Source organism: Scomber scombrus, chromosome 15 (genome assembly GCF_963691925.1).
Source record: "Scomber scombrus chromosome 15, fScoSco1.1, whole genome shotgun sequence".
Lineage (NCBI taxonomy): Eukaryota > Metazoa > Chordata > Actinopteri > Scombriformes > Scombridae > Scomber > Scomber scombrus.
Window position 1 is genome coordinate 27,053,912 of NC_084984.1, and position 15,767 is coordinate 27,069,678.

Consider the following 15,767-nt stretch of genomic DNA (forward strand, 5'->3'; position numbering starts at 1 on the left):
AGTAAAGCTTGTTTGTGATTGGACTGAACTTCAGTGAGTTCCCACAAATGTGCTGACTGGTCATGAATGTATGGGATGTATTCTGTTTGCAGCCAGGTTGTCTTATTAACTTTTCAGTGAAGACAAAAGCAACTTGTTTTCTGACTGAGGTGGGTCATAAACCATCAGTCAGGTGTCCATATGAACAGTAAAGAGGTTTTCCTCTCTGTAATCATTCCTCCTGTTCATACTGACTATTAAAAGATCTCCTTCAAATGTGCTTTCAATGGAAGTGATGGAGGACTAAATCCACAGTGTGTCCACACAGTCATTTAAAAGTAGATGATCAGCTTCTATTGAGCTTCATCAGTGTGAGTTAGTCATATCAAGTGATATCTGACACATTTACAGTCTTTTTAGCATCAAATTCCCTCTTAGTGTTTCCCTGTTGAGCTGTGGTGGAAGTATAGTAACAAAAAGAGGAACTTTGGTACTAAAAACACTGTAATGTTGAAACATAGAAGATGAAGATTTCCCTCATTCGGACGACTGAAGCTTCATATTAGCTTCAGATCAACTTTTAAATACATGTTTACACAGAAGGAGGACTGTGGATTTAGTCCTCCATCACTTCCATTGTTAATGCATTATGAAGAGATCTTCTAATGGTCAGTATGAACAGGAGGAATCATTACAGCAAGAAAAACATGATTCAACGTTCATTTGGGCTCTTGACTGTTGATAAGAACAGACTTGAAAAATTGTGAACTTGTCCTTTAACTCCAGGACTGAAAGTAGGTCCACCTGTCCTGTATATCGACTGGAAACTGTACATTTCTACCTAACTGACACTATATAGGACACTAAATAGGACAATGAAATTTTTTCTCAAACGTCTTTGTATTGTATCTATATTAAAAGAAACTACTACAATATGTACTCCATTAAAGCAAAATCATCTAAGTGTATTTCTTAAATGGAGGTGGATATGTGAGGCAAAGGGTTTCTGCCTGTGGTTATGTAATATCTAAAGTAGAGATCTGGGGGGCTGTCCAGGTGCATCACATTTGCAGATGACCCTCCTCTATCCACTGGTCTCAAACGACCGAACAGCAGATTAAAAACGGATCATTAAAGGCACAGCGGAGAAAGACACTTCTTCCTTTATGATAGCGATTCCTTTGAGCAAATGTAACACACATGAACACACAGAGCGCCCCGGGATTTTGACAGCTCCTGTGTGTGTGCCCTTTGATTGATGAGCCCTACTGCAAATGTTTTTTCATCCAAGTCAGTGGGAGTTTAAGTGCCTCTTGCATGTTAATACCATAGGAAACATTAGCCCGAGCGGATCCCACTGCTAACTCCCTCTCTGCTGATTTCATCGCCCCGTCTTTCTCTGCCGCTCCACGTGACTGCAGGACATAGAGATGTAGAGACGGAGGGGGGAAAACTGGAAGGCCGTCTCCATTAAAGGGTGGTTATTTTTATGAGATTTCCGCAAGTTTGATGGAAACTGTTGTTTTATCCGTTTTGAGTCGGTGACTGTGGATTTGTCTGGTCATTTATTGACAAGATAAAGACTAACAGGAGATGATGGATGACAGTGACTGAGCTACAGGATGTAAACCAACACATGAATCACACAATAGAAACTTATTCATATGAGACAGCTGTCATTGTTTCAGTGTTAGTAGAGATGCCTGTCTGCTGTTTGTCATATACACTGACTTACATCAAATATTTACATTAACATTTATCTCTCTCTCTCTCTCCCTTGGTGAGTTAGTTAAATGGCATTTTAACTTTGGTATCACTAATTCTATTTCCATCCCTAGAGTAAAAGTACTGCAGTAAAAGTAGTGCAGTATTATGAGTGATGTAGTATGCAGTATTACAGTAAAAGTACTGCAGTATTATGAGTGATGTAGTATGCGGTATTACAGTAAAAGTACTGCAGTATTATGAGCGATGTAGTATGCAGTATTACAGTAAAAGTACTGCAGTATAATGAGTGATGTAGTATGCGGTATTACAGTAAAAGTACTGCAGTATTATGAGCGATGTAGTATGCAGTATTACAGTAAAAGTACTGCAGTATTATGAGTGATGCAGTATGCAGTATTACAGTAAAAGTACTGCAGTATTATGAGTGATGTAGTATGCAGTATTACAGTAAAAGTACTGCAGTATTATGAGTGATGTAGTATGCAGTATTACAGTAAAAGTAGTGCAGTATTATGAGCGATGTAGTATGCAGTATTACAGTAAAAGTAGTGCAGTATTATGAGTGATGTAGTATGCGGTATTACAGTAAAAGTACTGCAGTATTATGAGCGATGTAGTATGCAGTATTACAGTAAAAGTACTGCAGTATTATGAGCGATGTAGTATGTAGTATTACAGTAAAAGTACTGCAGTATTATGAGTGATGTAGTATGCGGTATTACAGTAAAAGTACTGTTGTATTATGAGTGATGTAGTATGCAGTATTACAGTAAAAGTACTGCAGTATTATGAGCGATGTAGTATGCAGTATTACAGTAAAGTACTGCAGTATTATGAGCGATGTAGTATGCGGTATTACAGTAAAAGTACTGCAGTATTATGAGCGATGTAGTATGCGGTATTACAGTAAAAGTAGTGCAGTATTATGAGCGATGTAGTATGCGGTATTACAGTAAAAGTACTGCAGTATTATGAGCGATGTAGTATGCGGTATTACAGTAAAAGTACTGCAGTATTATGAGCGATGTAGTATGCGGTATTACAGTAAAAGTACTGCAGTATTATGAGCGATGTAGTATGCAGTATTACAGTAAAAGTACTGCAGTATTATGAGCGATGTAGTATGCAGTATTACAGTAAAAGTACTGCAGTATTATGAGCGATGTAGTATGCAGTATTACAGTAAAAGTACTGCAGTATTATGAGTGATGTAGTATGCAGTATTACAGTAAAAGTACTGCAGTATTATGAGTGATGTAGTATGCAGTATTACAGTAAAAGTACTGCAGTATTATGAGTGATGTAGTATGCGGTATTACAGTAAAAGTACTGCAGTATTATGAGTGATGTAGTATGCGGTATTACAGTAAAAGTACTGCAGTATTATGAGTGATGTAGTATGCAGTATTACAGTAAAAGTACTGCAGTATTATGAGCGATGTAGTATGCAGTATTACAGTAAAAGTACTGCAGTATTATGAGCGATGTAGTATGCAGTATTACAGTAAAAGTACTGCAGTATTATGAGTGATGTAGTATGCAGTATTACAGTAAAAGTACTGCAGTATTATGAGTGATGTAGTATGCAGTATTACAGTAAAAGTACTGCAGTATTATGAGCGATGTAGTATGCAGTATTACAGTAAAAGTACTGCAGTATTATGAGTGATGTAGTATGCAGTATTACAGTAAAAGTACTGCAGTATTATGAGTGATGTAGTATGCAGTATTACAGTAAAAGTACTGCAGTATTATGAGTGATGTAGTATGCAGTATTACAGTAAAAGTACTGCAGTATTATGAGCGATGTAGTATGTAGTATTACAGTAAAAGTACTGCAGTATTATGAGTGATGTAGTATGCGGTATTACAGTAAAAGTACTGCAGTATTATGAGTGATGTAGTATACGGTATTACAGTAAAAGTACTGCAGTATTATGAGTGATGTAGTATGCGGTATTACAGTAAAAGTACTGCAGTATTATGAGTGATGTAGTATGCAGTATTACAGTAAAAGTACTGTAGTATTATGAGTGATGTAGTATGCAGTATTACAGTAAAAGTACTGCAGTATTATGAGTGATGTAGTATGCAGTATTACAGTAAAGTAGTGGTTTGGTCCTCTGACTGATATATTATTATTATGACATCATTAGATTATTAATAGTGAAGCATCAGTGTTAGAGCAGCATGTTACTGTTGTAGCTGCTGGAGGTGGAGCTAGTTTACACTACTTTATATACAGTTAGCTAGTTTAGTCCAGTGGTTCCCAACCTAGGGGTGGGGCCCCTCCAAAGGGTCAGCAGATAAATGTGAGGGGTGGTGAGATGATTCATGGGAGAGGAAAGAAGAAAAAAGTTCTGATACACAAATGTGTTTTCAGTTTTTGGACTTTTTCTCTAATCTTTGATTTTTGTTGAAATATTGGATCATTGGAACATTTCTTGAAATGAAACCATGTGAGAAGTTTAGAGGGAAAAATCACTATTTGGTGGAGCTGTTAACAACTCATAGACATCTGAAATGTGAGCCTGACTACACACTGCTTTTTGGTTTCATCTTTAACAATGTGTTGTATTTATAAAGCTTGTTATATTATCCATTGTGTCAAATCTGCATCTGAAAAGTAACTAAAGCTGTCAAATAAATGTAGTGGAGTAGAAAGTACAATATTTCATGCACACGTTTGCTAATCAGCACTAAACATAAAGTACAGATGAATCTAAGGCATGGAGGAACCAAGTTTAGAGCCAATCCATCCGATAGATGTCAAGTATATGTAACTGAATAAATGAAAGCGTTGACCTGCTGTCAGTGCTGATAGTAAAGTCAGTGGATCAAACCAATATCATGTATCTTCCAGGGACCTGTATCAAATTTCAGCCACACATGTGCTGACCAGAAACACAGGACTTTGGATTTTTTTCATTACTATTAATTTATTGTCATATCACAAAATCTGATGAAGTTTCATTGTTTGTTAATTTTCTTTAACCACAGAAATCAAATTTGTATTGCCTCAAGCTGTCACTTTCATGGGTGTTAAGACCTCCTGTCTCATCCATAATCTGAGCTGTAGTTTCAGAACTTTATATCCACCAAATGTGAATTATGATGCTATTTTTCTTCTGTACAACTTGGTTATATACTAAAAACCCAAGGTTTGGTAGGTTTTGGTTCATCTACACTAAGAAAATCCCTGCTAGTCACCTTGGATTTTACAATTTTGGATTCTTAAAACTCTTCACAGCTCAACTTCCCAGTCAGCCTCTCATCCTCCACAGAAAGACATTTAGTGACACAGGATGAGCGACTGGGAGCTGCCATTAACTCCCCACAGCTCTGAGCCGCTGCAGAAAAGCTGTGTATGAAATCCGCCTCAGGAGTGAAGCAGAGGGCTTGAGTGCTACTAATGGCTTGATGTGGCCCCCTCACTGTGTTCATTTCAGAGCAACCCAAGCTCATCCTCTCCCTACTGGGCGGCTAATGCAATTACACCCTTGCATATGCAGGGGGCTCCCTCTGTCTCCATCTCCACCTCAGCCCACTGCACTCTTAGTGACTTTGTGTGTGTAGGTGGGAAGGTGTGTGTGTGTGTGTGTGTGTGTGTGTGTGTGTGTGTGTGTGTGTGTGTGTGTGTGTGTGTGTGTGTGTGTGTGTGTGTGTGTGTGTGTGTGTGTATTGGATGTGAAGGCAGAGTAGAAGCTGGGACTGGTAGGTCTCATGCTCACGATTTACGGTTAATCAATCATCGTGCCGCCTTAATGACACCCTGCTGCTTCCCTAATGTCTTCTGGCAGAGGCAGCTTGCCGCTGGCACAGAGCTCATGCAGGCACACATATGGTCGCCTCAAGTGAGTGACAGGACCCCTTTCATGTGTGCTGCCCTGCACGCCGGATGCCATCAGCCACATACAGTCGCTGCTGGCTAGGACTGGAATGGTGGTGGAAGGGGGGGAGAAATGAGAAAAGAAAGAGAAAAGGAAGAAAGTGATGGAGAGAGTAGAGGAGAATTCTTACGCCTCATGTGATTGGCTCTCAAATCCCTGCCTCCCAAAAATAAATTGTCAGGAAAGTGTAACTCCAAGCTTCTGTGCTGACAATACCTGCAGTAATAGGATAAATCTAAAGATGTGTGAGAAGAAGAGTACACCGAAGTACATCTGGTGACTTATCCAAAAAGTCATTATAAGATACTTCCAGACACTACAGAGAAGTGAGGGCCCAAATTACTCAGAGAAATGCAGGTGGAAAATGTGCAATAATATTCTCATATTTTGGGGAAGTCAAGTACAAATTTATGAAACACTTAACACACTTACATCCACAACATCTGAAGGTGGTCCTTCAAGAAGGCTTAGAGGGAAGAGCTCAAATCTACTTCTAGAGTTTGAGAGTTGTGTCCATTTATTTCACGATATCAACATATAATTGCTGATAAAGGCATATTATTATTATTTAGATTAGAAAGTAATGTAACAATCACCAAGTGTTATCAAAATGAATGGAAACCAGTTGCTGTCAGGTGGAAAGTAGGAAAAAAGCATTCAAAAAACCTGAACCACTGTGGTGGATGGTGATGTATGCTGTGTAATGGTTCCCCAGGGACCACTTACTATGATGGGAATTTCATTAGTTCTGCAGGTATTTGACCATAAACCAAAAGTATTGGACGATTTTAATTTTTTCTACCTGATGATGGCGCTAGATGAAAAGTCAGGGGATCACCATAGTGCTTACAGTTAATCCTGAGGGACATGAATGTCTGTAGGACATTTTTGCATAACCCATAGTTGTCAAAACAATGTAACCTGAAACTACAAATGTCAACCTCAAGGTGGCTTTAGAGGAACAGACAGAGGACCATCAAAGTGGGATTCATCCTCTGGGGATCATGAATGTCTAAACCAGATTTGAGAAAACCCATCCTATAGTTGTTGAAACAATGTGGCAAAACTACAAATGTTAACCTCAAAGTAGGGTTAGAGGAAAAAACAGAGGACCAACAAAGTGGGATTCATCTTCTGGGGATCATGAATGTCTGTACCAAATTGTATGACAGTCCATTCTACAGTTGTCATAACAATGTAACCTGAAACTACAAATGTCAACCTCAAGGTGGCTTTAGAGGAAAAGACAGGGGACCACCAGTGGGATTCATCTTCTGGAGATCATGAATGTCTGTAGGAATTTTTTGCATATCCCATAGTTGTCAAAACAATGTAACTTGAAACTACAAATGTCAACCTCAAGGTGGCTTTAGAGGAACAGACAGAGGACCATCAAAGTGGGATTCATCTTCTGGGGATCATGAATGTCTGTACCAAATTGTATGACAGTCCATTCTACAGTTGTCAGAACAATGTAACCTGAAACTACAAATGTCAACATCAAGGTGGCTTTAGGGGAAAAGACAGAGGTTCACCTAAATGGGATTCATCCTCTGGGGATCATGAATGTCTATACTAAATTTTAGAACAACCGATCCTACAGTTGTAAAAACAATGTAACCTGAAACTACAAATGTCAACATCAAGGTGGCTTTAGAGGAAAAGACAGGGGACCACCAGTGGGATTCATCTTCTGGAGATCATGAATGTCTGTACAATCCATACAATAGTTGTTGAGATATTTCAGTCTAGACCAAAGTTGATGACCGACCAACATCGCCGTCTCTAGCGCCAGATCTAACTCAAATGTCTCCTGAATCAACATTACAATCAAAGAATGACAAAAGCAGCAATTGACCATCAACAGTAAAACAGTACTTTACTGGATACAGTCTGAGATCTCTTGCTGCCATCAGGATAGTTTTAGAAAAGTGGGAACAGATGTAGAGTTTTATCTGTGTACGTGACAGGTACATTTCTTCGGGATTGGGTAAAATATTGTGACATGTAGACTGTAGGAATGCAGAGTATGTATCAGGCTGTTCAGATTAAATGACCTCTACAGAGCAGAACCTCACCAAATATAGCAGTGATGTGTTTGGAGCGCTCAGGAGGAAGGCCCCTGTGAGTCTGACATGACATTTATCCCAATCTGACATGACATTTGCCCCAGACAAACCCTGAAGCACAGTGTCATCACATCAGTCAGGAAAAAAAGACACCAGGAGGGGGGGGGGGGGGGGGGGGGGTCCAAACCTGGCACAGTTTAGAGCGCAATTTTGCATCCCGTCCTCTGTTCCATACAGATAATCGACAGCGTTATTTCTATGGCAAAGAGTTGGGATTCCATTTACATGCAGGAGGCTGCAGTCGGAGGCCCATCTGTCCATTGGAGCGCTTTTCTAATTTATGTTAGTTGTTGTTGTCGTCGTTGTCAACACACAGCACACCGTCCCGCTCAACATAAGTGACAGCAGAGGAACCGTGGAACTACAAGAGCAATCCATCATCTGAGTATAGCTCCGGTCTGACAGCACACGTACGCAGTTGTTAGCCTGAGGAGACAGAAACTATGAGCCTGAGGTGATTCATGCCAAATACATACACATGGCAAGTATATACACACACTAATAAAAAAAAACTGTTATACTAGATCAGTAATTCTTCTTGCTACATATGTTTAGCCAGATGAAGCATACACGAAATGTATTCCTGCTTTTATTGCAGAAAAAAAAATCAATGCAGATAAAATCTACATTTTTATAATATAAGTTTTTAAGTTCCCTTCAGCTTAGCAAAGTTTAGCTTTTTTCAGCATTGCTTTGGTTTCATGGCATGCAACTTTACTGTTTTAGTTGACTCTCATAGCTCTCATCTGCTTTATTTTTTGGCTGTTTTCAACAAAAATGCTTGTGGAACATTGTAAAGGATTAAGCTGGTAAGATATTTAAAATTCGGAGTTGATGGAGACCAAACAAGGCTAAAAGGATTATTCGTCTTCAATGAATCACTTATACAGACACACTGCAAATGTTTATTAAATGTTACTCTGTCTGCTGGATGTGTAAACAGTCGACTATGTCACTGTGTTCATTGTGTTTTATTGGCCATGGATTAATATCTGAATCTTTAACCTATTTCATTCACCTATTTTTTTTTGTCTAAGCTGTGAACACAACACTGACACATTATCACCTTATAAAGGGAAAGTAAAGTTGGAGTCATAAGAACCAAAACATGGAGCTGAAAGACACTGTAATATAAGTTGGAGCTGATAATTCTCTGTGGGAGAAACCACTTCACATTACACATTGTCATTTGATCCATTATAAACATTAAATCTGAAATAAAGGTTTATGGTAGAACCGTGAAATAGAGTTGAAATAACCTCCTAATTGTTCCAAGCATGTGTAATATTTAGGAGCTGTTATCAATAGTTGTTTATTTAAACTTTTAACATTTACTTTGCCAGCAACAGAGAAAATACTGTTACTTTAGGCTGATTTAGCTAAAGCTCTTGCATTTACTGTGCTATGAAGATTGAGGGGTATAGTGATGAGCATTAGAAATATGGTTAGCTTGATATAATAGTATGATGCTGCCACCTACTGGATGAAACTCATCACTGTCTCATATACTTGGTAAAAGTCTATTATGTGTTAAGCACATGGTTGATTCACTGCAGAGCAGAAAAGTCTGGAAATGACTGTGGCTTGCATTTTTAATATGGGGTTTTAGTGTGTGAAAGTGTTGGTGGTTCCATCATCTTCCTCAGTTTAAATGTGACCAAGACAAAGGAGGACCAGGACTATGCTAAACACCATTTCCATAGTTGGAGAAAAGAGTTACAGGTATTTGAGGGCTACATAAAGCTGGACTGGAAATGTAACACAGACTGTCTACAGGAAGTGACAAAGCACACTCTACTTCTTGAGGAAGCTGTGTGTTATGAACTAACTGATAAAGACGGTTGGTTGTGAAGATAAGGATGTTACACAAGTAGCTCAACACAATGAACAACTTCACAAACCCTCTACACAACCGTCAGTCAGAGGCTCCTTCAATAAGAACTGGTACAAAAGATCTCAGATCAGTCAGAGCTCCAGGCTGCTGTTATATCTTTGTTTTCTGTGTTTGAGTGGAATAAGAGGGTCAAATGAGCTCAGGAACATCATTTATTTTGTCCATGAGTGTATTGTCTTTATAAAAGAGTTTAAATAAAAGCTTAACATTTCCTCTCTTTCAACAAAGAACTTGAAACACTGAACAGGAGATGAATAGAATAGAATATATTTTATACAAAACAATGATAAAACAAGTGGAAAAAAACCTAAAATTTCAAACTTACTCAAATATAGCAAAATAAAAACTATGACATCTGCCATGTTTATGACTGTCTCTTCATTATCACCTGGGTGAAAAAAAAGCAGAGTTGGAACGTTATAACTTGTCTTGAAGGTGTCACATGACTCTGAACATCTCAGTCCTGTCCAGGAGCGACACGAACCAGCTGCTTTCTCCACCGTAACCTCTCACAGAACAGTAGTGATCTCCAGGTAAGTCTGCCAACTCTCAACCAATCAGGAACGTGTAGTCGGTTGGGGAATACAGTTGTAACCGAACAGACAGTCCAACCTGCTGAACCGTCCTTCCTTCTTCTCTAAAACACTCGGTCGAACTCGGTCTGGCTGGTGGTGGCGGGGTTCCTGTTCTGGTTGGGCTGCTGCTGGGGCATGTGGCCTCTCCGTCTGGGCGGCGCCAGGTATTCGAACATGGAGGTGTTGTGGGTGGAGAGCATGTTCTTCAGGTCAGAGGGCATGGGGTCGGACCAGAAGAAGTCGTGGTTGAGCGCGTCGTCGCTGTCTATGCGCTGGGCCGGGTCCAGGACCAGCAGCTTGTCGATCAGGTCCAGGGCGTACGGGTCTTTGACGTAAGCTTTGAGGCGATCCTTCACCTTCCTCTTCTGGCCTTTAGGCAGCTCCATTTTCTGGTACAGCTCATATTTCTTGTCCACGCCAGGCCACACCTGACGAGATTCAAATCACACTCATTTTAAAAGCATGAACTCAATTGTACATGAAGTGATGCAGCTTCATTGTAAATCTCTGTTACCTCAGCAGTGATGGAGCCACACAGCTGGCTGATGAGAGTGAGCTGGTGCTGCTCTGTGTTCCCCTGCATGATGGGACTTCTGGTCCACATCTCTGCCATGATGCAGCCCCCTCCCCACAGGTCAATAGGGGGGCCGTAGTCTCGCTCACCTATGGGAAAAAAATTAGCAAATAAATAAATAAATAAAAAAGGCTTTGCTCCAGACTGGCAGCATGTATAACAGTCATATACAAAATATTCCACAAAGGTCCGTGTGTCTGCAGGTTTTTGCTCCAACCAATCAAGAGCACACGATTCAACCAATCAGATGTGTGAAGTTAAGCCTGGTGTGCTCCTGACTGGTTGGAATGAAAACCTGCAGCCACATAGTCCTTTATGGAATAGTTTGGACAGTTCTGATGTATAAGAAAGAACCCTGTGGAAGTTTTAGCCAATAGTAGAGCAGTATTTTGATGTGTGTGTCAGAGCTGCCGTGGTTTTTCATTCACAGCCACTGTAGAGTCTAACTGTTCACTGCTGAGTCAGCAGCTCCAGTGATGGGACAGTAGTTATTATCTCAGGCTGATGTGATAAGACATAAAGGTAGACGTTTACACTATAGAGAATAGATTCTACAGGAATAAATGCATTTGAAAGGTTTACTCTAATAGTCTGAATATGAAAAGTGGGATCGTCTTATATTTGGGGTCTAGATATTTGAGCGTTCACAACCTCAGATCTTCTTTTAGAATGGATAAAGTAGTGATTTAAAAACGTATAATCAAGGTTGCTTTATATTTGGGCCAATATGGTTTTTAGGAACTAATTATTTTATAACATCTAAGTAAAGTATTTGTTTTGTGGTGATTACCATGATGGTTTGAATAGTTTGCTAATTTGTGAGATAAGGAAAAAAATCAATGCCGCAGCAGCTTTAGTTTGGGCCTCTGTTTTGTTTTTGTTATTGTGACTTGACAGTTGACACACACTACTGCTTAAAGTTTCAACCTGTTCCACTGATCTACAGGTGGCAATAATTCACAAAGAAACACAGCAATATGCCAGCAAAGGCAGAGAAGAAGAAGCCAGCATTGCTACAAGACATCAATATAAACAAACCAGGAGTCACTTTTTGTTAAATAGAAAAATCAGCTTTGCTAATGTTTTATGAAGAAGGAAAATCATTCAGCTCAGATACTCAGTGTGTTTTGGTTAGTAACATTCAATATTAACAATAACGTGATTTACAAGTAAACTCCACAGAGCATCTTTAAACTAAGCTGCAGCACAGTTTATAGACATAGCAATGATCTCTGTGAAGTGATGAGGTGGAACACTAAAGATTAAAGGTTCAGTCTTGTTGTTCTTACCCAGCAGCAGCTCTGGAGGTCTGTACCACAGTGTGACCACGCGGTTAGTGTAGCGGTTCCCCTGGCTGTTTTTGGCCAGGCTGAAGGCTCGAGCCAAACCGAAGTCGGCCAGCTTCAGGACCCCGTCTCTGGTGATGAGCACGTTAGCCGCCTTCATGTCTCTGTGAAGGATCTGATTCAACACGAGGAAATGTTATGATTACAACCAGGAGACATGTTTGAAATAAACAAAAGACACTAATTTAAGTCTAAATAAGCAGTATTAAACCCCACCTTGTTTCTGTGGATGTAGTACAGTCCGTTGAGCAGCATCTGCATGACCTTCTTGATCTCTGCCAGGGTGAACTTGACGTTGGCGTTACTCAGCAGGCCGGCCAGGTCGTGCTCACAGAAGTCAAACACCAGGTAGATGCTGCCTTTGTATCTGTTGAACTGAGTCGCTGCAAGAAAGATGAGGGAGAAACAAAAGAATGAAAACATGCTCCAATCAGTGAAGAAAATACTTTATTACACATAGACAGAAATGGATGGTTATAGCAGTCACAGTCTGGAGACATGTAGCACCAACCTTTAGTTCTGCAGATCTCTATCAGATTCACCACATTCTCATGTTTGAGCAGCTGCAGGATCTTGATCTCTCTCAGAGCTGTGATGGGAAACTGAAACACAGCAGACACACACAAACATCTGTGAGTGATGAGCTCATAAGAATTCAGCTGCTTTATTCAGTCAGAGCACAAACACAGTCAGTCAGTAAGATGACTGACAGGTCTGTCATGTTTATAATAACAATCACACATCAGTATGTTTACATGCACTTAAATGCATTTGTCAGTATTTATAAGTGAAATACAAAACAGTGATGCATGACTGGTGGATGCTGAAATAATCTGAGTCAAATTCTGCAGATTCCAATAGTTTGTAAAACATCCTATTGGCTCTAGTTAATCAGCCAAACCAATGAATTGATTGTTATGACTACTATACCAGTATACACCTTACAAGACACTATAGATTCATACAAACCAGGGTCAGAGGGCTGCACATATAGGACTTTATAGGATTATGTGTACTTTAGGAGACACACATAGGTCGGCGCGACAAGCAGCCTGCCAGCCAATCAGACACCAGGACATCAATAGAAATAAAACCTAAAACTTCTCAAATGTGCATTTTTCTATCCAACACTGCTAAGAAACATTAACATTAACAAAATCAACTCCAAAATTTTAACCACACATTGATGTGATGATCTAATGAAAACATTTTTGAGAAAATTGTATATTTTCTATTGCAGTGATGAGCATCCCAGTGTCCTCTCTTACCCCTTCTTTCTCGTTCTCCATCAGAACTTTCTTCAGTGCGACCTTCTTGCCGGTCTGTCTGTGCTTTGCTTTGAACACTTCGCTGTGGAAGACACGAAAGAGACGATTACAACACAAGCTTCACATAAAACACATTTTTACTTTATTCTCTTTATTATGTGACGTAGAATTGCCCATAATTCATATATTATGCAGCACCTATTTAAACAGATTTAAACTAAACTTTTTGTGAGCTAGATGAAACATCTCCTAAACAGCTGACATACTGTTCATCTGGTTTTAAAAACAACATATTACATATGTTACAAATGTTCAAACTAAGGAGTCAATGTTTGTTTTCAGTTTGATGTGACGGAAGAAATATTGCTCCTAGGCTAGCTGAACTCTTGAACTTGTTTCTATCTGAGGCTCATTTGCTGACCTCTGGTCAGCTACTGTTACAGTCACTTTACCTTAAGCCTACTGCCTTAAAAACTGTGTGGACCATGAGATATGTAGATAAACTAAATATGAAGGATGTTCTTGTTGTTTGAAGTTATTGACCATAAGATCCATCTATGTAAGGCTACACTTACTTACAAAAGGTGGAACAGTTTGTGGAAGCTGACTGTTTTGAACTTTGCTTCTGGGTCGGTATAAAGCTGTCTGCTTTGTGATTACAATCTTTAGCTAAAGAGCCAGCTGAACGACATGCTTTCTCTCCAGAAATACAACAAAACTGTATTCTTGTACTTGAACATTCATATAATTGTTACTTGTTTTATATTGGTTTGTACAGCTTCTACAACAATGATTAAAGTTTTGACAGTCACCAAAGCACATTGGTGGCTCTTTGTAAAAGTTTCTGTATTATAGCTTTGAATTAGTGTCTCAGACCCAGGGGGGGCTCTGCAGTATGAGTGTGTGGGGGACTTCAGTACATAATTGTAGCCTTACTGTTTATCTTAGTTGGCATTACATCATCACACAAGAATGTATTGTTAAGCTCTGAATGTAACACAGTTATCAGTAGGTGTTGCGTTTACTGCCACAAAAAAAATAATCATAAATTTCTCAGTTCTCTGAGTATCACGACGAGACTTATTAACGCTACCAGCAGCTCTGTGTTAGAGACATAAACGGAGGCTACAATTAGTCGGTGTTGTGATATTTATACTTATAATATTATACTATCTATACTGGGCGGCAGCTGAAATGATTATTATTAAGTATTCCTCAGAGTAGTATCTATTATTTCATGATTAGACAATTAAGTTGTTTTGGAATTTAAAATCCGAACAGACAGAAATGAGCTCATTCAATATGCGTGTTATTGAAAAATCCACCTGTATCAACATCATGTGCCAACACAGACCTATATGTGATTATGTTAACAGTATAAAATAAAAGCCTTTAACGCAACCTGTTCTATTGTTTTTTCCTCATGACTTAGTTAGCTATTAGCACAGCTAGCCACTCACACACGCACGCACACCAAACGCATTCACAGATATTCAACTTAGCTACATGATTAGCTACGGTATTAGTGTATAACTTACCCAAAGGTCCCCTGTCCTATTTTGGCCATTTTTTCGTATTTGGAGAACTCGTCACAGAAAGGAAACTCAACTCCGTCGTAGTATTTCGACATTATGGCGGCCTCCCGGTCCGGCCTGGAGAGGACACATTTCACTCGACATTAGGTCGTTTATGAACAGAAAATCCTATTTAGAACATCTCACGGGTAGTTAATGTGTCTATAATACAATTTTTTTTACAATTCAGAGTGTAAATGTATTGAATAATGATGTAAATCCTTACTTTTCAGCCGCACCGGCGTTGCTTGTTTTGTCTCGCTGCATCTCTGTCTGTGACCCCGTTACACGCTGCATTCGAGTGCAACTCGGGAATCCATAGCTACAGTGTAAGGGGCGGTTTCTATAGCCAATTAAAGTTATTAAAGATGGAAAATAATACAGTAATATAAAACTTCATTAATGATTTTTTACTGACATCGTAATGCAATAACATATAATAGAAATAAATATTATTTATAGGCCCGTCATTCGTCAGGTTTTGACAGATTAAGTGTTGTACAAGTTGTCACCTGTCACTGAAAATGTTGTCTCTTTCATAATTATATTATATCCTCTGACTGTGATATTTCTCTGTCCTTTATTTACTATGTTCCTAGGTCACACATTCAGGTTTACGCTACAGATACTACATTACCATTAGCACTAATTATTGTAAAGCTGATTTTTGGGATGGTACCTGAAAGCAGCAATTTGGGACTTTTAGCGGTATGAACAGAGAGTGACACCTGGCGACCCGGAGGAGTACTAACCTAAAACTATTTGTTGATCGAGAAGGGGGCGTGTCCTTACGTCATTACGCCAGTGAAA

General features: G+C 39.3%; 1 protein-coding gene across 1 annotated transcript; it reads right to left on the reverse strand.

Moving 5' to 3' along the window:
* Positions 1 to 9,802: 9,802 nt before the first annotated feature.
* Positions 9,803 to 15,233, reverse strand: cdk9 (cyclin-dependent kinase 9 (CDC2-related kinase)). Its single transcript, XM_062434716.1, has 8 exons — positions 15,184 to 15,233; positions 14,922 to 15,035; positions 13,384 to 13,465; positions 12,627 to 12,717; positions 12,332 to 12,498; positions 12,059 to 12,230; positions 10,710 to 10,858; positions 9,803 to 10,623 (listed from the first exon to the last, which is right to left on the reverse strand). Exons 1-8 carry the CDS (start codon positions 15,222 to 15,224, stop codon positions 10,258 to 10,260), a joined length of 1,182 nt encoding a protein of 393 aa, XP_062290700.1. The 5' UTR covers positions 15,225 to 15,233; the 3' UTR covers positions 9,803 to 10,257.
* Positions 15,234 to 15,767: the final 534 nt, after the last annotated feature.